Genomic DNA, 25,805 nt, shown 5'->3' with positions numbered 1-25,805 from the left:
GTTTGGACAACAGAGTGTGTGTAGTATGAAATGTTTTAAATATCCTGGAGACGTACGTCCTTTCTAATGGAACACGTGGCAGTGGAAGGTAGCAGAAAAATGAGCCCCTGTTCAAAACTTAGGAATAATGGGTCTTGAAATCAAATCATTGTGTGTCTACTTTGCTTGAAGTCCTGAAAAAAATGAATGAGTAATGAAAATCAACAGACTGTTACTTTTTTGTAAACATTTTGTCTAAAGCTTCAACATTTGGTGTGGGAGTGAGAGGACAAGAATTGACGTAGTTTAATCATACAAAGCTCTTGGGTCTCCTTTGAAATGAAATCCTAAGTTTTGAATAAGGTCAGTTGTTGTTAGCTCTGATTGTGACAGTTTTTGCTGTGACATGTATCATTTTGATAATGTATTGAAGGTAAAGTATAAAAAAAAAAAATTTTGTTTGGAGGGTAATGTAAAACCAGATAGGCTGACAAGAGTGCTCTCATTGCTCAAGGGAAATCCCATTTTTACAAACCACAGAAAATATGCTATTTCTTAAGACTTGTTTCTTTGCTAAGTGTTACTACCTATAAACTATTCAAGAGCACACAAACAGATGGGTATAGTTGGAGGTTAAGAAACAATCTTTACCTCCTTTACGATATAATTGCTGCATGTGATTTATTATAAATAAAAATGGAAATATTTGAATTTTTGATTTTCTCAGAGTGCCTCTATGTGAACCTTTTCATTTTGAGAATCAGTAAAGTTTTCAAACTCTTTTGCCTCCAAAGTATCTGAGAAAGCCTTACTTTATAGCTCTTTCTGGGGCTTGTGTAACTTCTTTAGCTGATGTGCTTGACACAGGGGATTGGAGATGGGCTATATAAGTCATAACATCTCAAAACTGGGTTGTGTAGGTAATTATGTGGCTCTGTTGAGAGCATATATGTGAATGCACTTAGGCGACTCTAAGATGTAATGCAAATGTAAATGATTGTTCAAATGTTATTACTGTTATTGAAGTTTTATAACTTATTTGTGATTTTTAAAGTAAAATGCGATGATTTGATACAATACAGATTTGAATTTGTTCTTTTAGAAGCTAACTATATGTGTTCTCATCCTTTGGGTCCCATTTATAAGTGAGAACATGCAGTATTTGGTTTTCTGTTCCTATGTTAGTTTCCTAAGGAAAATGGCCTCCAGCTCCATTCACATCCCTGCAAAAGACATAATCTCATTCTTTTTTATGGCTACGTACTATTCCATGGTGTATATGTACCACATTTTCTTTATCCAGTCTATCACTGCTGGGCATTTAAGTTGAATGTCTTTACTATTGTGAATAGTGCTGCAATGAACATACACGTGCACGTGTCTTTATAATATAATGATCTATATCCTTTAGGTATGTACACCTAATGGGATTGCTGGGTCAAATGGTATTTCTGTCTTTAGGTCTTTGAGGACACATAGAGGGGAACAACACACTCTGGGGCCTAACAGAGTGTGGAGGATGGGAGGAGGGAGAGGATCAGGAAAAATAACTAATGGGTACTGGGCTTAATACCTGGGTGGTGAAATAATCTGTAAAACAAATCCCCATGACACAAGTTTACCTAGGTAACAGAGCTGCATATGTACCACTGAACTTAAAATAAAAGTTAACAAAAAAGTAATTCTGAAAACAGTGGTCCACTTCAGAGGAGAAACCAAGAAAATAAAGCTTAGTATTCTTATGATGATTGAACTATAGTCATTTCTCAATTATCTGGGCCCCACCAGAAATCCCACACAGCAGATAATTTTTGATATGTATATTTTCTTTGAGAATTCCTTTTATGAAAAAAAATTACTAGAAGTGGCAGGAAGGGCAGCTGTCTAAGTAGGTATCCCTAAGTCTCTATCAAAACATGCATTCACAAAACACAATAACAAGTGGCTTGGTCACCTGCAGATAATTGAGAACTTACTATTTTGTTCTTGACTTGATTACTGCTGGGTAACTCTGTTCTATGTAGTTAATGGGCTTTCTGGAACATTTTCAAAGGTTTTGGCTCACTAGAAATGGCCAGATGTTTCTACCTCTGTATAGTATGTCATTTGGCAGATTCTGGAAAAGATGAAGTCGAGTTGGTAGTCAGATGAAATTATAGAACTGGATATAATTTGTTTTAAGAAGCTAAGAGCTTCGTCACCAGATAGTCACGTGTTGAAGATACAGAGCTTGCCTATAACTTGTTTAAGAATATGATTAAGCAAATGATTGCAAACTTGCATCTGAATCTAAAAAAAGCAGAGAAACATATGCAGGCAAAATCTGCTAAAAGTGACCTCGAGAAAAAAAGATCTAGTAGAACCTGAAGACTAATCTTGGAAAATTTCTCTATGCAAATGCAAACTGAATAAGTTGTATTTCCTAATAAAAAGATTAGTGGGAGAGAGAAGAAAGTAGAAGACTTTGATCTTTTTTTCTTGCTGGAAATTCCTCCTCGAGGATATGGTGTGGGATCTGGAAACACTTCCTGGCAAAAAGGGAGAGTCTTTCCATGGAAATATATGTATGTGTGTGTGTGTGTGTGTATGTGTGTGTGTGTATATATATATATATATATACACACACAAGAATATATATATATTCTTGCTCCTTGTTGAAATGTGATGTTTCTCTTTCTCCAAATTGTTGTGGTAAGCAAATAACTTTAGCTGTTATTTTGTGTGCATGTCATGGGGGGCAGGACGGGGGGGCAGGAATTACAGCATTATTACCACCACTGAAATATTTATGTCTAGAATTATTATAGAATTAGGGACTCTTTAAGTTTAGTCTAATCATTGTAAGCAGAAAAATCAAATGCAAAAAAAAAAAAAAAACCCTGTAGTTTCTTAAGAAGAAACCTCTGTATTCTAAAATGCTTTTCCTAAAGTTTACTAAATATGATGTGGTGTGTGTGTTTATTTGTAGGGAGTGGTAACATCTGAACATACCAAACCAAACAGGCAAACTCTTGCACCATCGCTACCACGACATTTTACCACAAAAGAATGCCACTGCATGTGGATTCCAAGCAGGCTAAAAAGAAAAAGAACTGATTAGACCTCAGACGACCCACTAAACGGGATGACGGCCACAGCTGAGGTAGAGACACCAAAAATGGAGAAGAGTGCCTCCAAGGAAGAGAAGCAGCAGCCTAAGCAGGACAGCACAGAGCAGGGCAATGCTGATTCTGAAGAGTGGATGAGCTCTGAGAGTGACCCTGAACAGATAAGCCTTAAGAGTAGTGACAACAGCAAGAGCTGCCAACCTAGGGATGGTCAGTTGAAGAAAAAGGAGATGCCCTCCAAGCCACACCGCCAGCTCTGTCGATCTCCCTGCCTAGATCGTCCAAGTTTCTCCCAGAGCAGCATTTTACAGGATGGTAAACTTGACTTGGAGAAGGAATACCAAGCTAAGATGGAGTTTGCGCTAAAGCTGGGCTATGCAGAGGAACAGATTCAATCAGTGCTAAACAAGCTGGGCCCAGAATCACTTATTAATGATGTATTGGCAGAGCTTGTCAGACTTGGGAACAAAGGTGATTCAGAAGGGCAGATCAACTTGAGCCTGTTAGTGCCTCGTGGGCCCAGCTCCAGAGAGATTGCAAGCCCTGAATTGTCTCTTGAAGATGAAATAGACAACAGTGACAATTTGAGGCCAGTTGTCATTGATGGAAGTAATGTGGCAATGAGGTAAGCCTGGTATGTTTTTTCTTTCATTTTAAAAACCTGCCCTGAGCTCATAGAAATTTTCTTCCTTTGCAAATCATTATAAGAGGCACATGGCTATTGACTGTGGTGTGTGTTTCTGAAGGTGGCCAGAGACTAAAATGATCCTGCTCTTGCCTTTTCTTCCTCCACTGAAGTTGCTGCCAATTTGTTTCCAGGTGTTCTAAAGGCAGCTTCAACATCAGTGATGATGCTTCAGAGGAGACATAGCCATTCAGCTTTGTTCCTTTTGTGGTCTGCTGTCCTACCCCTACTTTACTAGACTAATCATCCTGAAAATGCTGCTTTTATAAAGTCACTTTGCGGTTTGCTTAGGAACTTTCAGTAACTCTCAACTGTTATTATACCAAATTTTGATCCTTTTTCCTGGCTTTAAGGCTCTTTGTAATCTGGCCTTTCCCTCCTCCCATTTGATTGTATCTCTCATGCTTACTGCATTTACATCTATCTTTTTAATGGTCTCCATGAAAATTATGCTGATTTCTATCCCCACCACCTGTGTTCATGCCTTTTCCCAACTTAGAAGTGCCTCCTTTGTATCTTCATAGCCTTCAAAATGCACCACCTCCACAAAGAACTTCCTAATTTTTCTGATTTCAATGATGATCTCTGAACTACAGTATCTGTGGTAGGCTGAATGATAGCCCCCCTAGAGATGTCCACATTTTAATCCCTGGAATCTCTGAATACATTATCTCATATGGTAAAATGGACTTTGCAAATGTGATTAACATTCTTGAGATGGGAGAGATTACCCTGGTTTATCAAAGTGGGCCTAATGTAATCACAAGTGTCTTTATTAGAGGGAGGCAGCAAGATCAGAATGAGTAGAAGGAGATGCAATGGCAGAAACAAGAAGCTGGAGTGACATAAGAAAGGGACTATAAGCCAAAGAATGTGGGTGACCTTTTTGACCCATTGGACTGTTTCAGGAAGAAAAAAAAAGAAAAAAGAATGTGGGTGGCCTCTAGAAAGCTGAAAAAGGCAAGGAAACAGATTCTCTCTTTAGGCTTGCAGAAAGAACACAGCTTTGCCAACACCTTGATTTTAGATTTCTGACCTCTTGAACTTGTAAGAGAATAAATTGGTGCTATTTTCAGTCACTAAATGTGTGGTAATTTGTTACAGCAGCAGTGGGAGACTAACAGTACCTATAGTGCCTTCATAATTTATTCCATACTCTCTCATATCATTTTTTTAAGCCATAGGAATCCCTTCTTCTGTTTCTCAAATGAATTGTCATCCAGTCTTGGTTTAAAATACCGCAGTAATCAGGAGCCTTTTTCCTACTGAGTCTCTCATTGCTTGATGGACTCACTAGAATCCTTAGACCGTAGGCAATCAGAACAAAGTGAAAAAGCCTTAGTCTAGCAAGTTTTACATTAGATTATCCCATTGTCTTTGAAAGCAGGGATCTTGCCTTGTTTTCCCACAGTATTGGGTGCTCCCACAGAGACATGAGAGAGTGGGGATGGGAGAAAGTCATGAATGATACCATTGCTGTATACAGGAAATGCTTAGCAGACTATCTGAAAGTGCACTTTAGTATATAGTCCTGTTTAATGCTCACAGCAACTTTATCTTACAGATGAAAAAATAAGGCTCAGCAAACGTAATTGACTTCCCTGAGTTTACATAGCTAGTAAGTACTAAAGTGAGAACTCGAACTTAAGTCCTCTGACTTCAAATGAATGCAATGAAACAAACATTTATGAATACTGATTCTGTGCCAGATTTTTTACATATGTGAATTAATCCCCACTGGAGAGCCTATAAGAATAAACTAATTTGGTTCATCTTTGCAGGTGAAGAGATTCAGGTTCAGAGAGTTTGAGTAACTACCCAAGGTTACCCAAGCTTACAAAGCTTAAATTAAAACACTAATCTGACTCCAGTTCTCTTTTCACAATATCATACAGTATTATGTGGCTATTAGTGTTATTAAGAATATTTGGGCCAGGTATGGTGACTCACACCTATAATCCCAGTACATTGGGAAGCCAAGGTGGGAGGATCGCTTGAGCCCAGGAGTTCAAGACCAGGTTGGGCAATATGGCAAAACCCTGTCTCTACTGAAAATACAAAAATTATCCAGGTATAGTGGCACATGCCTGTAGTCACAGCTACTCAAGAAGCTGGGGTGGGAGGTTCTCTTGAGCCTGGGAGTCAAGGCTACAGTGAGCAGTGATCTCACCACTGCACTCCAGCCTGAGTGACAGAGTGAGACCCTATTAAAAAAAAAGTGTGTGTATGTATGTGTGTGTGTGTGTATGTGTGTGTGTGTGTGTGTGTATATGTGTGTGTGTGTGTGTGTATATATATATATATATATATATATATGGCATATTTGCTAGTAGCAGAGAATGCATTTACAGATTTCCTTTTTCAATTTTTTAAAATAATGACATCATCATCATTATAAGGTATGTAAAGCAGGCTAGACAGCTCCTTTGTTTTAATGAGGGGAAACCAAAAGCACGGTAACAAGAAAGTTAAATGACCTGCACACAATACTACAGCAATCAGAATGATGCAGTGGGCCAGTGAAAAGCAAAGGATAATGTCTGTATTCAAAAGGCCAAAGGTGTCTCTGCTCCCCTCCTATCAGGCATAAGAAAGGGTGATTCTTGAGGGGAAGGAGTTTGGGATGTGCCCAACTCAATCTGTCACCAAACCAGACCACCTGGAACACCCTAGACTGGACCTGATTCCCAAGGCCTACCCGTTTTTTTGTTTTGTTTTGTTTTGTTTTTGGTCTGGTCTGGTTTTGTGTTTCGGAGTTGAGGATGAGAAGAACCTAAGGCATTCGTGGGGACTTTGGCTTCATGGTAATGTAATATCTTCCTTTTCTCTAGACTTCTATTCAAGGATTGCTGATCACGAAGGACACTCTGGTTCTTTCGCTTTTTAAGGAATAATGCAGAGATTAATTACTTGGATAATTAGTTTCAACATATCTGGTCTATGTTAGTAGCAAACTATTATACTGACAGGAAAATGAACTTTTATCTCCTGTATGAGTTACTTTGCTAAATTAAAGGCATCTCGCATGATTTAAATAGAGCCAAAAAAAATAGCATGCAACCTTACTGTTAGGAGCATATTAAAATAGTGCAGAGTAGACCATGTAATTTCTTTAAAATTGCCAGTTGAGTCCTTGTTAGCATCTTTTTCTTTTGTCTGAGTAGTAAATTACTGATGAGTCCCATTTATTCTGCAATCACATTTCACATGCTCAAAGTTCAGTGCTATAGTCTACTTATGGATTTGTTATTACTATTAATCTAAATTAGGTTTGTTTTCCTCCTTAGTTAGCTGTAAGTTTATGGTGAGATTGGTATTTCTTAGACAAACTACATGTTAATGTCTGTTGTTTCTCAGCCTGTTGGATGACCCTGCATTAAAATTATGATGCTAGCCAGGCACAGTGGCTCACGTTTGTAATCCTAGCACTTTGAGAGGCCAAGGCAGGCAGACTGCTTGAGCCCAGGAGTTTAACACCAGCCTGAGCAGCATGACAAAACCCCATCTCTACTACAAATACCAAAAAATAACCCGGCGTGGGGGTGCGTGCCCGTAGTCCCAGCTGCTTGGGAGGCTGAAGTGGAGAATCACTTGAGCCCAGGGAGGTTGAGGCTGCAGTAAGCCATGATCACACCACTGCACTCCACCCTGGGTGACAGAGCGAGACACTGTCTCCAAAAATAAAATAAAATTATGGGCCAGGCCTGATGGCTCACACCTGTAATCCCAGAACTTTGGGAGGCTGAGGCAGCAGGATCACTTGAGGTCAGGAGTTCGAGACCAGCCTGGCCAACAAGGCGAAACCTCATCTCTACTAAAAATAAAAAATTAGCCAAGTGTGATGGTGGTGTGCCTGTACAGGAGAATCGCTTGAACCCAGAAGGCAGAGGTTGCAGTGAGCTGAGATTGTGCCACTACACTCCAGCCTGGGCAACAGAGTGAGACTCCGTCTAAAAAAAAAAAAAAAAAAAAAAACAAATTATGATGCTTTGTTTGCCATTAGCAGCATTTGGTTAACATTTGCAGTAGTAGCGCACCTGTGGTCCACATACTGATTGATATATGCTAAGATCCTAAAGGGTACATTCATTCTGAGAGCTGTCTCTTTTGGGAAGAGAAATCCATTTCAGAGGAATGAAGGCTTTGAAATGTAAATGCAACCATATTCTTTGTTAAGTCTAGGAGAAGCCCAAACATTTGAAGCCCAGAGAAAACAACTGCAGAGGGAGGGGCTAATGACCTATCTGCTAAGCTGAATTTGGCTTGGGAACCTGGATCATGAGAGGTTCCTAAGCCAGTTTACAAGACAAAGTGAACTGTAGTGTCACCAAGATACTCTGTGACTTGCAGGTCCTAGGGTTTTCAGCGTTTATAGATTACAAAAGGACATTGTATGGGTTTAAGCAAAAACAAGCCACTTGAAAAGCATTACTTTATTTTCCTCTTTTTTTAAAAAAATATTTATTCATTCCTTAAATGTTTGGGGGGCAATAAACTTTGCATACTTGGCTGGTTGTGTAGGTATTCATTGCCACCTTGATAAATGTTGAAAGTGCCATCTGATTCTTATTGGGCATTTGGTGTGCCTGATGAAATGCTTCAGTGGCATACTTTTAATATATTTTAATAGGATGCTATAGGTATGTTACATTTTTTCTTAACATAATTCTCAGTATGTTAGGAAATTGATATCAGAATATAAATATATCAAAATATTAAGTGTTTGTCTCTGGATTGTAGTAAAACAGTTGGATTTTGGGGTTTTTTTCTTTATATTTTATGTATTTTCCACGTTTTATACTATATTACATTTTTTAATGATTATATATAGATATATATATATATAGAGAGAGAGAGAGAGAGAGAGACAGGGCCTTGTTCTGTCACCCAGGCTGGAGTGCAGGGGCATGATCATAGCTCACTGTAACCTCAAATTCCTGGGCTCAAGTGATCTTCCTGCCTCAGCCTCCCGAGTAGCTAGGACTACAGGAGTGCATCACTATACTCAGCTAATTTTTTGTAGAGGCAGGGTCTCACTATGTTGCCAAGGCTGAAAAAAAATTTTTAAACACAGAATTTGGCAGTATAAAATATAAAATTGGCTGGGCGTGGTGGCTCACGCGTGTAATCCCAGCACTTTGGGAGGCTGAGGTGGGCGGATCACAAGGTCAGGAGTTCACAATCAGCTTTGGCAACTTGGTGAAACCCCGTCTCTACTAAAAATACAAAAATTAACTGGGCGTGTTGGCTTGTGTTTGTAATCCCAGCTACTTGGGAGGCTGAGGTAGGAGAATCTCTTGAACCCGGGAGGCAGAGGTTGCAGTGAGCCGAGATGGTGCCACTGCACTCCAGCCTGGGTGACAAAGCAAGACTCTGTCTCAATAAATAAATAAATAAATAAATAAATAAATAAATAAATAAAATATAAAGTTGCAGTATCTAACAGCAAATTTTACTCTCATATTTATTTCCGGACTTAGACCACTTGGGAGAAGATCATAGTACTGCAGAGCCGAGGAAATTCCATCCCCTTCCTTCAAATCCCCTCTAATGGCAATTCTGATAATTTTCCCAAGTTCTGTTATTCTTTATACTTACCAGCACTGTAGCAGTGGGAAAATTCACAGCTGAACAACTTCTCTTCCACAGTTCATCCAATATTAACCATTTAAGCATAATTCTTGCATAATTTCCCCATTGTTCAACTTTTTAGGAGTTAGTGGTAGTTATCTCTAAGGCTACCTTGGAGTATATTGACAACTAAATATATTTTCCTTTTGTTTCTTAAGTGCTTTCAACTTTCAGTTGAGAGTATAATTGCTTTATGGTACTCACTGGAGAGCTTTAAACATGATTAGCATATGCTTGGAAATGTTAATAAGAACATTTAATAAATTTTTGCAATTTGCCTCAAGAGTGATAAGACAGTGGGAAGTCTTGCAGTACAAGAATTGATGAAGCCCCTGATATTATATATGAATTCATCGAAAGGGAACAATATGTTGGAGTTCATTTTTGTTGTAGCTGAGTGAGCTAGTGCCAGTGAGAAGGTGAGGAATCAAAAGCGAGAAGCCCCATCACATTGTCTTAATTAGCCTTCTAACAAAACAATTATTTCCTTCTGATCAGTCTTAACAGACAATAGCCACTTGATTGTAGTAGAATTGGTACACGTATGCCCATTTGTTCCCATCCAAGCTGTTTAATTAACTATAATTTAGTGTGGTTTATGTATATGTCAGAGCACTAGATACCACGCTAAGAGATCATAATTTTCACAGCCAAACAAGGCACAAATCTAGTGCACCTTTTCCCAATTTATCTGCAAATTTTCCCTCTTCCAAATTCTAGTTAAATGAATTCTGTTTGGCTTTTTAAGTTTTCACAATGTTTATTCCTATAAGTAACTCTGACAGTTTCTTCTCCTTTATATCATGTTCTGATTATAGAAAAAATACTTGAATTTTTTTTTCTTTTTAATAAAGATGGGGTCTCGCTATGTTGCCGAGGCTGGTCGCAAATTCTCCCACCTTGGCCTCCCAACCTGCTGGGATTATAGGCCTGAGCCGCTGCACCCGGCCAGAAATAGTTGATTTTTTAAGGATATTTTGGAATTAGAGGAAGAAAATAGATCACTTATAATCCTCTCACACAGAACAACAATATTTATTAATATTTTGATGTACTTATTTCTCATATTTTTTCTAAGCTTATACATAGGTTTTCTTCTACAAAATTGGTGTTACATTATATATAGTCTGTATTTTTTCTTTTCTCTTTCAGAATTACGAGCATTTCCTACATCTTAAAATTTTCATGAATATGATTTTTGTTGGTGCATTATATTAAATGGATATATGTAATAAGAATTTTCAGTGAGCATTTATGTGCATATCTTTTTTGCTGTCGATGTTATTTTTAAAGCTTAATATATATGTGCTTAGGACTTATCCCGAATTAATACTCTATATAAACTTTAAACTTCTAGTAATACCTTTACTTTTTTCATTTTTTGTGAATATCGCAATCTTTGAAAAGAAAGTGGTAGGAGAAACAGAAAGAGAAGAGAGAAAATGGAACTAGTGATAGGAGATAGCCATCAGGGCTGCAATAAATTGGGAGTTGTTACTAACCATCTGTGGCCTTGAATGAAGTTTGTAATACTAATGGCAAATTTGTAACAATTAAATAAAAATAACTTGATTTGCTCTTTAAAAAGCATGTTACTTGGCATTATCAAGAAAGTAAATGTCATCGCTGGCCACAGTGGCTCATGCCTGTAATTCTAGCACTTTGGGAGGCCAAGGCATGCGGATCACCTGAGGTCAGGAGTTCGAGACAAGCCTGGCCAAAATGGCAAAACCCCGTCTCTACTAAAAATACAAAAATTAGCTGGGCATGGTGGTACGCACCTGTAGTTCCAGCTACTCAGGAGGTGGAAGCAGGAGAACCACTTGAACCTGGGAGGCGGAGGTTGCAGTGAGCTGAGATCGTGCCACTGCACTCCAGCCTAGGTGACAAAGTGAGACAAAAAAAAAAGAAAAAAAGAAAGAAAAGAAAAGAAGCGAAAGGAAGAAAGAAAGAGAGAAAGAAAGAAAAGAATGTAAATGTCTATTATTAATACCTTGACACTAAGAAAAATCCTGCTTTAGGTATTTCTTTGCTATCTATTATCAATCTTCTCTCCTCTTATTCTGTATCTTCCTAAAGCCATGGGAATAAAGAAGAATTCTCCTGCAGAGGAATACAACTTGCGGTGGATTGGTTTCTAGATAAAGGCCATAAAGATATTACTGTATTTGTGCCTGCGTGGAGAAAGGAGCAATCCCGCCCTGATGCACCAATTACAGGTACTATGTCAAATAAGGTATTTCTTCTCATCTAGAGGCAAATCTGGAAAGATAGTTTGGGGATGGTCCCAATTTAGATATTTATTTTTCAAAGTTGTTAAGTATATTTAAAGTATTTGTATTAAGTGTATATTTGAAAAAAGATTCAAAGAAAGCCATCATTATTTTGTAGCATCTGACAGTTAAATAAAGAAAACTTCAATTCAGCAAAAGATAAAGCACATAGTTTTTTTAAAAAAGGAGTGCTTTTCTATTTGACCATAGACTTCAGACTAAAAGGAGATGAATCTGGTTATGAGCATGACTAAGTTTTCAAGAGAGTAAAAACACCATGGTGGACAATGGATCTCATTCTGTACCAAAGAAGTGATTGTGGGGTTTGCAAATTAGGGAATAAAAGAGAGAGAGAGAAAAGTCCCACAGCAGTCAGAGCCAACTTATCCATGAGACACAGTAGGTCTGGCACCTAGGGCGAATGATATTGTTAAGGTCCCATGGAAATGTCTTAATTTTACTTTCTTCTCACATCAGAAGAAAAAATTGAATATAATAGCAATGCATGTAAAATGATGTATCTAGCTGGGTTATCCTTGGCTTTATACCAAAGCAATTGAAAATGAAATTTTTAATATTTATATTTGTTTGAGACAGGGTCTCACTCTGTCACCTAGGCTAGAATGCCATGGTGTGATCATGGCTCACTGCAGCCTCTACCTCCCTGGGCTCAGGTTTTTCTCCCACCTCAGCCTCCTGAGTAGCTGGGACTACAGGTGTGTACCACCATGCCTGGCTAATTTTTGTATTTTTAGTAGAGATTGAGTTTTGCCATGTTGCCCAAGCTGGTCTTGAACTCCTGGGCTCAAGCTATCTGCCCACCTCAACCTCCCAAAGTGCTAGGATTACAGGCATAAGCCACCATGGCCAGCCAATATTTAACATTTCTTATGGAGGAAGAGGTCCAGGAAAGCAAAAATGCCTAAGGTTTTCAAAAGTCATGATGCAATCCTAATGGCAGAGGGGTCTCTACATTCATTTACAACAGTCTTCTGAGCATCAGCTGTTGCCTGATGTGCCTAATGAGAAAGTCCCATGAATGACTGTCTGAGCCGTGTGTGAAGCTATTTGCCATCTGCTGAACAGGCTCTTGAGCCTCCATCTGAGAATAGATCCTAGCCCTGCTCGAGCCCAGCCAGCAAGCTTTCTTGCCTCAGCAACTAATAGACCAAAAGGAAAGGGGATCAGCACTCAGTTGCTATATCTTGATGTTTCACCCTAGTTTTGGCCTTCCCTCAGGCAGAAGCCAAAAATGTAAGTCCCTAGGAGAGATGCTTTAGTTTCCTCCTGGCAGACACATCCTCAGTACTTCCCTGTTAGAAATCAACAACCAAAAAGCTGGTGCTTTGGCCAAAGGGCAAAACAAGCATCAAGAATGCTAAGATATCAGTGTCACTCTCACTCTCCATGTAGTTTTTAAAACTTAGATGTCATTGAATCCAGTTCCTTCATTTTATCAAAAAGAAGACTGAAGTCCAAAGGGGAAGATGACTTGCCTAAGGTCATAATCCAGATTGATATCATAGCCAGGAACAGGGCCTACTTTCCCTCTAAGGGTAAATAATATCTTCATCCAGTACCAACTTTTGCATTTTTAATATTGGGGTAATACTGTTAATTTCCAAAGATGATTTCTGCTCTGTGGCATATAATCATATTTTGACAGATCAAGATATTCTACGAAAACTGGAGAAGGAAAAGATTCTCGTCTTCACACCATCCCGAAGAGTCCAAGGCAGGAGGGTTGTCTGCTATGATGACCGGTTCATAGTCAAACTGGCTTTTGATTCTGATGGCATCATTGTGTCCAATGATAACTACCGAGACCTTCAAGTTGAAAAGCCAGAATGGAAGAAGTTTATAGAGGAGCGGTTGCTGATGTATTCTTTTGTGAATGACAAGTGCGTTTCTTTCCAGTAGGCCTATATTCAAGTTATCAGTAGGAATAGATTTTACTTTAATAAACATTTACCAAACACTTACTGTGTATCATACATTTTGCTAGTTGCCACAGACATAAAAGGATGAATAAGGAAGAGGACTCACCCTTAAGGGACTCAAAGTGTAGTAGAGGAGTGAAAGAGACAACCACAGTGTTTTGTTATAAGAGCTACAGTTAAAAGTTGTTTTTTTAAAATTGCTTTGTCTATGTGAAGTAATAGAAAAAGGCATCCCAGAGGAGATGACATTTCAGATCAAGTTTACAGATGGAGGAAAGGGGGCTGCTAGGCATGAGAGGTGAGGGGGACATCATGAATAAAGTTATGAAGGTGTGAAAGTGGGTAGCATGTTGATGGAACCAGCAGACATGCCAGTATGGCTCGAACATGTAGTTGATGGAAGAATGATGAACAGGGAAAATCATCCTTTCTATGTGATAAAGTGGCAACAAAGGGAAGAACTGCTAGATTAGCAGAGGATAGACTTGAGGCACGAAGGGCAATTAGAAGGCTGTGACAACGGTACAGGCAAGAGGTAATGAAAATCTGAGCTCCTAGTAAGGAGTAGGGGACAGAAAGGAAGACAGTCACCTCTTGCTTACTTGCTTTCAGATTTATGCCTCCAGATGATCCATTAGGACGCCATGGCCCAAGCCTTGAAAATTTCTTAAGAAAGAGACCCATTGTTCCTGAGCATAAGAAGCAACCATGTCCTTACGGTGAGTACCTATGTACAAAACTGAGTTCTGTACCACCAGAAACATAAGGATTCTTCTGTGAATACTTTTCTCTTCCAGGTTTCCCTTTCAAATGGGAAATCTTGGCTTGTCCACTGTCTTTGAGTTAAAGTTTGTGTCTTCATGTACACCGTTAGGTATTTAAAGAAAAATTTTAGAAACTGAATGAGGAAAAGGTAGCTAGAATTGAAGGGAAGATCAGTTGTCACTTGTGACAATAGCACATGTGCTCTAGCTGCCTAAGTCCTGAACTATGTTGCTGGGAGCAGAGAAATGAAGAAACCTATATGGCCTGTGGAAGCAGAAAGGGCAATACTGAACTGAGTTTGGCCCCAAGATGAACCTGTGTCTCAGGCAGGTGACTGCACCCTCTGTCAATTAATACTAACCTTTCCTTTAGATCTGTCCTTTCCAGTTTTTTTGTTTGTTTGTTTGTTTTGAGACAGTCTCGCTCTGTCACCTAGGCTGCAGTGCAGTGGTGCAGTCTTGGCTCACTGCAACCTCCGCCTCCCAGGTTAAAGCGATTCTCCTGCCTCAGCCTCCCCAGTAGCTGGGATTACAGGTGCACGATGCCAAGCCCAGCTAATTTTTATATTTTTAGTAGAGACGGGGGTTTCACCATGTTGGCCAAGCTGGTCTCAAACTCCTGACTTCAAGTGATCCATCCACCTCGGCCTCTGAAAGTGCTGAGATTACAGGCATGACGCACCCAGCCCCTTTCCAGTTTTCTTTTTTTTTTCTTTTTTTAATAAATATACTTTTCTAGAGTGTTTTCATGCTCTTATCCCAGTCCCTCTGATACAAAGTTTGTGCGCCTGACATTGTGACAGGGCTGCTTGATCTGAGGCTACTTTGAATGTCTGTTTTTTTGGATGATCATTTGTTTTGTGGGTTGTTTTGGTTTTTGTCCTCAATTAACATTTAAGTCACAGAGTACCTTCATATTCATTATCTCATTTAATCTTTACAATGACCCTATAATATAGGCATGATGATGAACTTTGTTTACAGAAGAGGAAAATGAGGCTCACAAAATGAAGTCACTTACCAAGGTCACACAGCTAGTAAGGGACGTAGCTGGAATTGAAATTCAGATCTGACTGGACTCCAAACCTGTGCTCTTTGCACTGCACTGTGCTGCTTTCTGTTACTCTATGCTGCTTCAGCATGCAAATTATGCCTAGGCAAAGTTGTACATTATCGAAAACTTAAAACTGCTCAACTGCTCAGCTTTAGCTTTTTTTTTTTTTTTTTTTTTTTTCTGAGACAGGGTCTTGCTCTGTCACCTGGGCTGGAGAGCAGTGGCATGATCATGGCTCACTGCAGCCTTGACCTTCCAGGCTCAAGAATTCTCCCACCACAGCCTCCTGAGTAGCTGGGACTACAGACCTGCACCACCATGCCCAGCTAATTTTGTTTATATTTTTCTTTACAGATGGGGTTTCACAATGTTGCCCAAGTTGGTCTTGAACTCCTGGGCTAAAGTGATCCACCCACCACAGCCTCCCAAATTGCTAGGACTACGGACAGGAACCACTGCATCCAGCCAGCTATTAGCTTTTATGCTGCAATTTTCTCCATAGCTTTCCACTTTCTCTCTCCCATCACAGTGTGTGATGCCGCCTTGGTGTTGTCTGTCTCTCATCTTTGTGGACAGTTAATTTTCTGCCTTTACCCCAAACAGTAAAACCCTAACCTGAGTGACCAGATTGTTACAACGGTTTCTGGCACGGAGGGTTCCATCACTGAGAGAGAGTCTTACCCCAAGGCATTATTTTTCAGGCAAAAAATGCACCTACGGCCACAAGTGCAAATACTACCATCCGGAGCGGGCCAACCAACCCCAGCGTTCGGTGGCTGATGAGCTCCGCATCAGTGCCAAACTGTCCACAGTGAAAACTATGAGTGAAGGCACCCTGGCCAAGTGTGGCACAGGGATGTCTAGTGCCAAAGGTGAGATAACCTCAGAGGTCAAACGTGTGGCCCCCAAGCGCCAATCAGATCCCAGCATCCGGTCTGTGGCTGTGGAGCCTGAGGAATGGCTGTCCATTGCCCGTAAGCCTGAGGCTAGTTCTGTCCCCTCACTTGTGACTGCCCTAAGTGTTCCCACAATCCCACCCCCAAAAAGCCATGCAGTGGGTGCACTCAACACCCGTTCGGCCAGCAGCCCAGTGCCAGGATCCTCCCATTTCCCCCACCAGAAGGCCTCTTTGGAGCATATGGCCAGCATGCAGTATCCTCCCATCCTGGTTACCAACAGCCATGGGACCCCTATTAGCTATGCTGAGCAATACCCAAAGTTTGAATCCATGGGGGACCATGGCTACTATTCAATGTTAGGTGACTTCTCCAAACTGAACATCAACAGCATGCATAATCGAGAGTATTACATGGCTGAAGTAGACCGGGGGGTGTATGCCCGGAATCCTAATCTCTGTCCTGACAGCCGTGTGAGCCATACCAGGAATGACAACTATTCCTCTTACAACAACGTGTATTTGGCTGTAGCTGATACCCATCCTGAAGGCAATTTGAAGCTGCACCGCTCAGCATCCCAGAACCGACTTCAGCCTTTTCCTCATGGTTACCATGAAGCCTTAACACGAGTGCAGAGCTATGGCCCAGAGGATTCTAAGCAAGGCCCCCACAAACAGTCAGTCCCCCACGTAGCTCTGCATGCCCAGCACCCAGCAACTGGAACACGTTCCAGCTGTCCTGCAGACTACCCCATGCCTCCCAATATCCATCCTGGGGCAACCCCCCAGCCAGGCCGTGCCCTGGTGATGACTCGGATGGATAGCATTTCTGACTCCCGCCTCTATGAGAGCAACCCCGTGAGGCAAAGACGACCTCCCCTGTGCCGGGAACAGCATGCCAGCTGGGACCCGCTGCCCTGTGCAACTGACTCCTATGGCTACCACTCCTATCCCTTGAGTAACAGCCTCATGCAACCATGTTATGAGCCAGTCATGGTACGGAGCGTGCCTGAAAAGATGGAGCAGCTTTGGAGGAATCCTTGGGTTGGAATGTGCAATGATTCCAGGGAGCATATGATCCCAGAGCACCAGTATCAGACCTACAAGAACCTCTGCAATATTTTCCCTTCTAACATCGTCCTTGCGGTGATGGAGAAGAATCCCCACACAGCAGATGCCCAGCAACTGGCAGCCTTGATTGTTGCTAAGCTTAGGGCTGCACGTTGATATGACATAGTACTTATTTCTTTATACAAATATGAATATTAATACTAACAATACACTAACACAATAATTATAGTAACTAATAATTTGTGTTGCGCTTTACAAGTTACAGAGTGTTTATATCATTTAAGCGCATAACAACCCTGTGAGGTACGTCTTACTAACATCCTCTTTTATAGAGAAGGAAGGTGAAGCTCAGTGAAATTAAGTGGCTAGCCAGGGTCACACTGCTAGCAAATGACTAAGTCAAGACACACACCCAAGTCCTCTAAATCCAAGTCCTATGCCCCTTTGCACTGCACCATGCAGGTAATGGAGGACAAAACCCAGGGGGAGAGGTCTAGACGTAAGAAACCCCAGAGGATTCCATTACCAGAGTTTTCCTTTTTTTTTTTTTTTTTTTTTTTTTTGAGACAAAGTCTTACTCTGTTACACAGGCTGGAGTGGCACTATCTCTGCTCACTGCAACCTCCGCCTCCAGGGTTCAAGCGATTCTATGACCTCAGCCTCCCAGGTAGCTGGGATTACAGGCGTGCACCACCATGCCCGGCTAATTTTTGTATTTTTAGTAGAGACGGGGTTTCACCATGTCGGCCAGGCTGGTCTCAAACTCCTGGCCTCAAGTGATCCACCCGCCTCGGCCTCCTAAAGTGCTGGGATTAGAGGTGTGAGCCACCGCGCCCAGCCTACCAGAGTTTTCATAGTCACATATTCTATATTACAAAGTATGGATGATATATCCAATTTAGAGAGCAAAAGCATCAGGATCAGATCATATGTTGAATTAACCTTTTAGGTTTTTTCTAATAGAAATATTTAAAACTATTTAAAAGTAAATGCATACTTTATTGCATGGATATCTGATCATTCAATCTTTATTAACGAAGCTATAGGGTCACATTGAAGCTTCTAGAACTATATTTTAAATCTATTATTAGCAATTATATTGCATGTATGAATATATATATTTGGTTTGAGATGTGTGTGTATCTCTGTATAACCTTTTATATAGTGATAATGAGAGGGTAGGCTCTACACAGTCCTTCGTCTATAGCTGTATAGGTCACTAATCTGACTTGATGATTTTAAGTCACATTTCATAGTTTCAACTAGTTATGAGAGTGAAAATTATATGGCAATATTTGAACATTGTTTTCTTAGGCACCAGAGCAAAGCAGCTCTGTTTCCTTTGCACATTTTACCTGCCAACATTTATTAACAGTTCTTAGCTTCCAAGTCTCTTCACCTTAGCAAATCAGGGATCAGGTTGCAGTCTTCTGCAGAGGAACTGATGGTTAAGCTCAAGTTCCAAGCATAGTATGTGTGTGCTACACAAGCTCAGAAGAGTTTGACAAGGACCAGGGGACTTACTACCACAATCCACTTCCCTTATCCCAGGAGAGATGGCCAAACACATGTGGCATTAAATGGTGAATAAAAAAGCTCCACTCAAAGAGGGACTATTGGATGCTCTTTGGACTTCCAACCTATGCAGTATTCAACATCACTGGATGAAATGTAATGGAGGACAGTGCACAGCCATGTATCCACTTTCTCTTCCTGTCCACCCTTTGGGTAATAAGGTCAATCACTGGTGGAACAGAATTTCTCTAGGAAACAAAACCAGGGGATTTTCTATGTGGAAAAAGGAAGTTTCCAAAAGGGGATACTGCATCTTTACTAATAGCTGGCTCAGTTATGCACTTTAAATCCACGCAAAGAGAGTGCACTTGCTGTTAAATAATTGTTAGATGAGTTACTAGAAGGCAGGACTTTCAGTTTGGGCGACACCATTTGTGCAACTTGTATCTTGCTCAGGGTGGAAAACTTCATAGCTAAATGCCTCTAGAAGAGGTGTTTATTGTTTTTTTTAAGCTGCACTAAATGAATTCCCTTTTTGAATCCACTGTATATTTCAATATTTCGAACCATGACCAGCTCACTATTTCCTGAGCTGGAACTTGCTAACTTCTATGATCGTTTTTTCATGAAAGTTGAGAAGGCCGGGCCTTGGCCTTTTGTTTCTTCATGAGAAGGTGTGACACTGCCTATAAATGTTTCTTACTGTGAAACACTCTGAATGTGAGGCTGTAGTCAGGGTTGTTTCTGGTGGTTTGATAATGGCTTGCATGCTGCTTTCTGGCTTTCTGTCTCTGTCCAAGTTGATCAATACTGCATCTTAACCAATGTTTCACTTCAGTTAACCACAGCTTTACATTCTATCTCCTATCCTCTGATCTTCGTATACCCCAGCATATTGAAAAAGAGTAAAAGTATTTTCTATCAGGTAGGTCCACAGAGTGACAGTTGCCACTGCAGTGCTTGCTATTTCACACAAACACCATTTCATACCTTCAACTTCTTGGACTTTCTAAATTGGACCTGTGTCTAAATCAGGGTATTTGACAATCTCAGATGATGCTACTGCCTATGTGCCAGTTAGTTCATCTTCCTACCAAAATCATCAATGGCACCACAGTATCCACGAGCTGTACAATTTACAGGGAAGCACAAGATTAATCTTGTCACCTATAATTCGTCTTGAACATGTTCATATTTAGTACTCAGAAAACGTGTAAGCTCCTCCCAATACAGAAAATTCTTTTAAGGCAGCATATGTATTTCTGATTTACTAAAAATGATTGTCATCCTCCTCTCATTCTTCTTTTTGGTATGAACCAAAAGCGGCTAGGAGCAATGCCTCAAATAACCAGAAATGACCTTTTGTTGATACAAATTGTATCTCTTTTTTTCCTGATTGTATAGAAACAAATGTACAAAACTCATCTTAAGCTAGGTTTGGCACTGAATTTTCACCATGAGGTTTGTGGCACTGTGTGTCACAGGGAAGTAGCTCAGGGGTTGTGAGGGAGCTTTTATTTCTAAAGGGCAGTAGTAATTTATAGACAAAAACAATTTTTCAAGGCCTCTTTATTACCAGTGCACAGTTATCACGTGTACAATTTCAAGCATTATATTGCATAAGTTCTCTTTAGCCTATTAAATTTAATATGTCCTTGAAAAAGGGATTTTGTGTAAAAAGTGTCAGTGTTAGTGACTCATCTGCAAGAATCTATAAATGGAGTTATACAAATATGAATACATAAATACAGCATGGTTCTTAGTTATTAGAGAAACATTTTCTTTATATTGAGGTCTAGGCACTTCTTGACTTTCCATTTTGTCTGTAATTATAAAACAGCAAGTAACAAAGAAGCATTGGGACCCCCTCGGCTGCCTTGATAATAAAATCAAGCTTCCTTCATGGGGCTAAGCATGTGTCCTTCAGGAGACTTACCTATAAGCGCTCAGCAGGGGTTACTACAAAGCGTTTTGTGTGGTTTTCAAGAAACAGTGTGTTTTGCAAGAGGTGCTTTGTAATTTTAATTATTTCACTGATTTTCTGACCTCATAGCAAGTCTGTGCCTGTTGAGGCCTTCAATTTTGTAGCTTTTCTGATTTTTTTTCTTCTTTTTGTGATTTTGTTGTTTTCATTTTGATCTAAAGGAGAAGTGTGACCCCGGAGTGGCATGGTCAATCCAGGGCACCCTTTCTGTAAGACAACTCAAAGGAAAAGAAGCCTTTTCAAAGGTAATATCGAGCCATTGCACTCTCTCTTAAGGTGCCAGGTATGGAAGGGAGAATGACAGATGCCTTACGGAAATGGTCTACGAAACTTTTCTTCTTCTAAGTAATAAAGCACATAGCATGATTCTCTCTCTCCCTCTCTCTCCCTCTCTCTCTCTCTGCCCACCCCCTGCTAGTTTCCAGGAGAATACTTCTCTAAAATTCATTTTTTTCTATTTTGGAATAAATTATCTTTATACAGTAATTCAAACACTGATTTCCATTAACCTTTGGCCCTGAGTTTTCTTCTAACATAGAAGAATTCATTTTGAGAGGCACTCAGTTACCATTCTATCTGTGCTGTAAGTATGGGACTTTGTACAAATGCCCTTTTTGAGGGCCAAAAATTTCAATACACTTTGTTCTACTTTGTGAACCAGGTCTGGATCTGCACAGAGAAAGTAATGCTGAGCTGTCGAGTCCGCTCAGGTCTCCCTCCTAACCCTCCTCTGCCTTCCCCTAGTTTGTTTATCCTCAGGTCTGACACTGAGGAGTGCGTAGTCTTCAACTGAAATGGCACTATAGTTAGTTCTCATTGGAAACAAACAAGTGTATTTCTGGAACCTGCTTGTCTAAAATAGTCAATGCCTTTGTAAAGACAGCATATTCAATATCTATTGTATGGTAGCTAGCTATATACATAGATTGACTATTTTTAGTCCTGGTTTGTGTATTGTTGAGCTATAGTAGTTTGCTTTATCCATTTGTGGGATTAAACAATACTGTTTATTGGTTGTAAACTTTTATAAAACCTCTTTGGGTTTTTTGTTTGACCCAAATATAATGTAAGTCTCAATGACAAAATACACAAAGTTAACCAGAGGTGAGTGAAAATATAGCCCTTCCCCAGTTTTGTCTGCCCCTATAATGCACGTGCATTGCTTTGTAATATGCTCTCACTAGCATGAATGTGCTATGACTACTTCATGAGGTTTTAATTTGTTTCACCTATCATTGTGATGGAAAATGCTGTATCGCTGACAACAATGAACTGTAACCAGTTATTTACTGCATAAACTATTTGTCTACTGACCACTCATGGCTCTGTTTCTTTAAGAATACCAACAACAATGGGCCGGGCGTGGTGTCTCATACCTGTAATCTCAGCACTTTGGGAGGCAAAGCAGGAGGATCACCTGAGGTCAGGAGTTCTAGACCAGCCTGGCCAACATGGCGAAACCCCGTCTCTACTAAAAATACAAAAATTAGCTGGGTGTGGTGGCACGCACCTGTAATCCCAGCTACTCGGGAAGCTGAGGCAGGAGAACCGCTTGAACCCAGGAGTTGGAGGTTGCAGTAAGCCGAGATTGTGCTACTGCACTCCAGCCTGGGCGACAGAGACTCCATCTCAAAAAACAAAACAAACAAAAAACAAACAAAAACCAACAACAACAAAAGCCATACCACACATACATATACATATACTCTAGTTTGCTCCTAAAGTATTAGATTTATGTCCTTGCGACTTATATTGGGATAAACCATAAAGCCAGGGATTTCCCCAAATGTGTTCATCTGAATTTTACCACAGTAAGTATATGTCCTCAAATTTTTGAAGACTAACAGTTCCAAGTGCTAATCGAACTGGCGTTCCCTGCAGGGCAGGGCTGGGCCTGCTTTTGCCCACCAGTCAGAGCCAAGTGGTGGGCCCAGGGCCCAGACATAATTTTTGTATGCAGCCTATAGTTTCTCCCCTGAATAGCCTCAGGGCCAAAGATACATCATCTGCTGTCTCAGCCAGAATATCAGAGCCAAAAGGTGCCTCCTATCCTACACTTCACACTCAGAGTGCTCAGCTGCATCAACCCCTTCAGGGTATAGTACATGAACTGAGGCTCCAAGAGCACTGAAGAGATTTGACCAAGACTGAACAGAATTAGTGGCAAAGGCAGGACTGGAAGCCCAGGCCTCATGACTCCCAGGCCAGTAAGCCCTTTATCATAGTGGAGTTGATTCTCTCTCTGGAGCCTCCTACCTACCCTCCACCGCACTCCAGGCCAGTCTCATTCTAAAGGTAGAGGTAGCTATGATGGTTGCAGCAAAGCCCAGCCTACAAGCCTTTGGAAGAGGCTATTTGTGAATCTGAGAATCTTTTTTTTGTTATCATCCTCCATGGGACTAAGAGTGCTCGTCTCTCCCCACCTTTTTCCTCTTCTGTCTCTTACTCTTCCTGTCACATTCCTCGGGCATACACGTATCAAGTTCTTACTGAGTACCGGATGGGGGGGTCTGGCCTATACTAAGCTAGGCAGACAGAAGAGGAACAGTCCATCTTGGGGAACTTGCACTCTAGTGGGAGAATGAAGCACACTCAAGAGAATAGAGTATGAAATTAAGTTGGGGGGCAGTGGCAGCATGAGGGTAAGTAGAGTGGTAAGAACTACTAGAATTCCAAAAAGGGACAATCAACAAATGTCCAGTTGTTCTGCCCTAATCTCAGGTGGAAAATGAACTAGTCTGGTCATATCCCTCTCCACCTCCCCTCGGGCCTCATGTAATACCAAGTCCTTCACATCACCATGTTCCAATTATCCTGTACCCTGCACTTGTGCCCCCAACCATGCTTTCTCAACCTCTCCAGACTTTGACCTTCCTTCTACTCCTTGTTCTGACTAGTACTCTTGCCTTTAAAGATCCAGTGGCAATGTCCAACCTCCTGGTCAAGCCATTGTTAGTCCCTCCCCACAGTGGGCCTTGCAGGAATATTGAGCAATACCTCTTAGCTCTTGTCACTCACTTTGGCACACCGTCTCTACCACAAAACAGGGAGTTCCTTGGGCACGGGAACCATGTTATTTGCCACTGATGAATTACCTATCAGAGGGGACTCTCTGAATTACTGTTGTTGAATAATAATATAATCTATGCTCCCTTTCCTTGACCCCTATCCTTGTTTCCCAGTTAAATGTATGCATTTCAGGCTGGGCACAGTGGCTCACACCTATAATCCCAGCACTCTGGAGACTGAGACAGGAAAATCACTTAAGGCCAGGAGTTTGAGGCCAGGAGTTTGAGACCAGCCTGAGCAACATAGGAAGACCCCCATCTCTACAAAAAATTCAAAAATTAGCCAGGTGTCATGGTGCACACCTGTAGTCCCAGCTACTCAGGAGGCTGAGGTGGGAGGATTGCTTAAGCCCAGTAACTGGAGGCTGCAGTGGCCCATGATTGTGCCATTGCACTCAAGCCTGTGCAACACAGCAAGACCTTGTCTCCAAAAATAAAAACAAAAATGAAAATTGTGTGCAGTTCAGACTTTCTAATCATTCTATCTCTAATCAGACAGAAAACATCCATGGGCACTAGGCTAAGTAAGGTTGCTTCCTGACAGCTCCACTCCCCACCCACCAACCCCTGCCGTCTGAAGCCCTTCAACCTGGCCTCAAAACTCCCAGGTTCCAGAAGGACACCAGCCAACAATGACCCTTGGCTCTTACTCTCTGGACCTGGACTAGAAATGAGCTCATGTAGTCTGCTTCTCATCTTTAGATCAGTCTTTGAGGGCCAGGGGAAAGCATGACAATGGTTTATTTATATAGAGACCTCAGTCCCAATTTCAAGGTTTATCAACCCTGGCATGAACCTACACCACTCACACATACAAAGCATAATATGCTTTAGACACTTTCCCATCTATTGTGCTTCAATCCTTATAAGCATGTGAGGCAAATATTATCTCCCTGCAGGTGAAAAGAACTGTGGCATGATTTGTCCAAGGTTGCTCCTCTTAAGTGGTAGAGCTTGTCTGGAACCCAGATCTTTGGCGAGCTTTTTCCTGTATACCAGTGCATCCGAAACCTCAGTGTGCATCAGAATCACTTCAAGGGCTTGCTAAACCAAAGATTGCTGTCCACTCTCACCCCTTCTGATTCGAGTCAGGAGTGGAGTCCAATAATTTGCATTTCTAACAAGTACCCAGGTGATGTTCACATTTGCTAGAGAACACTGATCTATGCCGACCTATTAACTTGCTCTGTGGCCTTAGACAAATCCCTTTTTTTTTCCTATCCCACTGTCTCAATGCATACAATGGAGCGGGGTGGGGGTGTAGACTAGAACTGTGACTTCCAGACCTTATTTATTTTTTTTTAGCAGCAAAACCCATCTTTCTGGCCAGGTGCGGTGGCTCACGCCTGTAATCCCAACACTTTGGGAGGCCGAGGCGGGTGGATCACCTGAGGTCAAGGGTTTGAGACCAGCCTGGCCAACATGGCAAAACCCCATCTCTACTAAAAATACAAAAAACAATTCGCCGGCCTTGGTGACGGGCACCTGTAATCCCAGCTACTTGGGAGGCTGAGGCAGGAGAATCACTTGAACCCGGGAGGCAGAGATTGCAGTGAGCCGAGATCGTGCCATTGCACTCTAGTCTGGGCGACAGAGTGAGGCTGTCTCAAAACAAAACAAAAACAAAAACAAAAACATCTTTCCAAAGAAATCTTATATATGATTCCAATACATAAGAATCTGGTGAAGTGCTGGATGGGAACCCAGAGCTTGTGGCACCTATCTCCCCACAGAGCAGGCACTGGAGTACCTCCTGAAGTACACAACTGCAAATCTTCACTAGATGGAGCCTACATGTTTTTGTTTTTTAATTGAGACGGAGTCTCGCTCTGTCCCCCA

The 25,805-nt window shown here is 41.1% G+C and overlaps 1 protein-coding gene across 18 annotated transcripts in view; it reads left to right on the top strand.

Moving 5' to 3' along the window:
- The window catches only part of LOC105476707 (zinc finger CCCH-type containing 12B), a 433,900-nt gene extending 411,686 nt beyond the window's left edge, over positions 1-22,214 (top strand). For all 18 annotated transcript variants that reach the window (XM_071088672.1, XM_071088669.1, XM_011732879.3 and 15 more), the window contains 5 exons: positions 2,948-3,711; positions 11,482-11,621; positions 13,342-13,576; positions 14,228-14,334; positions 16,135-22,214. In XM_071088672.1, coding sequence (XP_070944773.1) covers positions 3,104-3,711; positions 11,482-11,621; positions 13,342-13,576; positions 14,228-14,334; positions 16,135-17,555 — 2,511 coding nt within the window. In that variant the 5' untranslated portion in view covers positions 2,948-3,103 and the 3' untranslated portion in view covers positions 17,556-22,214. The remainder of the gene's footprint in view (positions 1-2,947; positions 3,712-11,481; positions 11,622-13,341; positions 13,577-14,227; positions 14,335-16,134) is intronic.
- The last annotated feature ends 3,591 nt before the right edge of the window (positions 22,215-25,805 follow it).

The sequence above is a fragment of the Macaca nemestrina genome, chromosome X (assembly GCF_043159975.1).
Source record: "Macaca nemestrina isolate mMacNem1 chromosome X, mMacNem.hap1, whole genome shotgun sequence".
In the NCBI taxonomy this organism is placed as follows: domain Eukaryota; kingdom Metazoa; phylum Chordata; class Mammalia; order Primates; family Cercopithecidae; genus Macaca; species Macaca nemestrina.
Note: the sequence above shows the minus strand (reverse complement) of the source record. Positions and strands in the feature narration are given on the sequence as shown.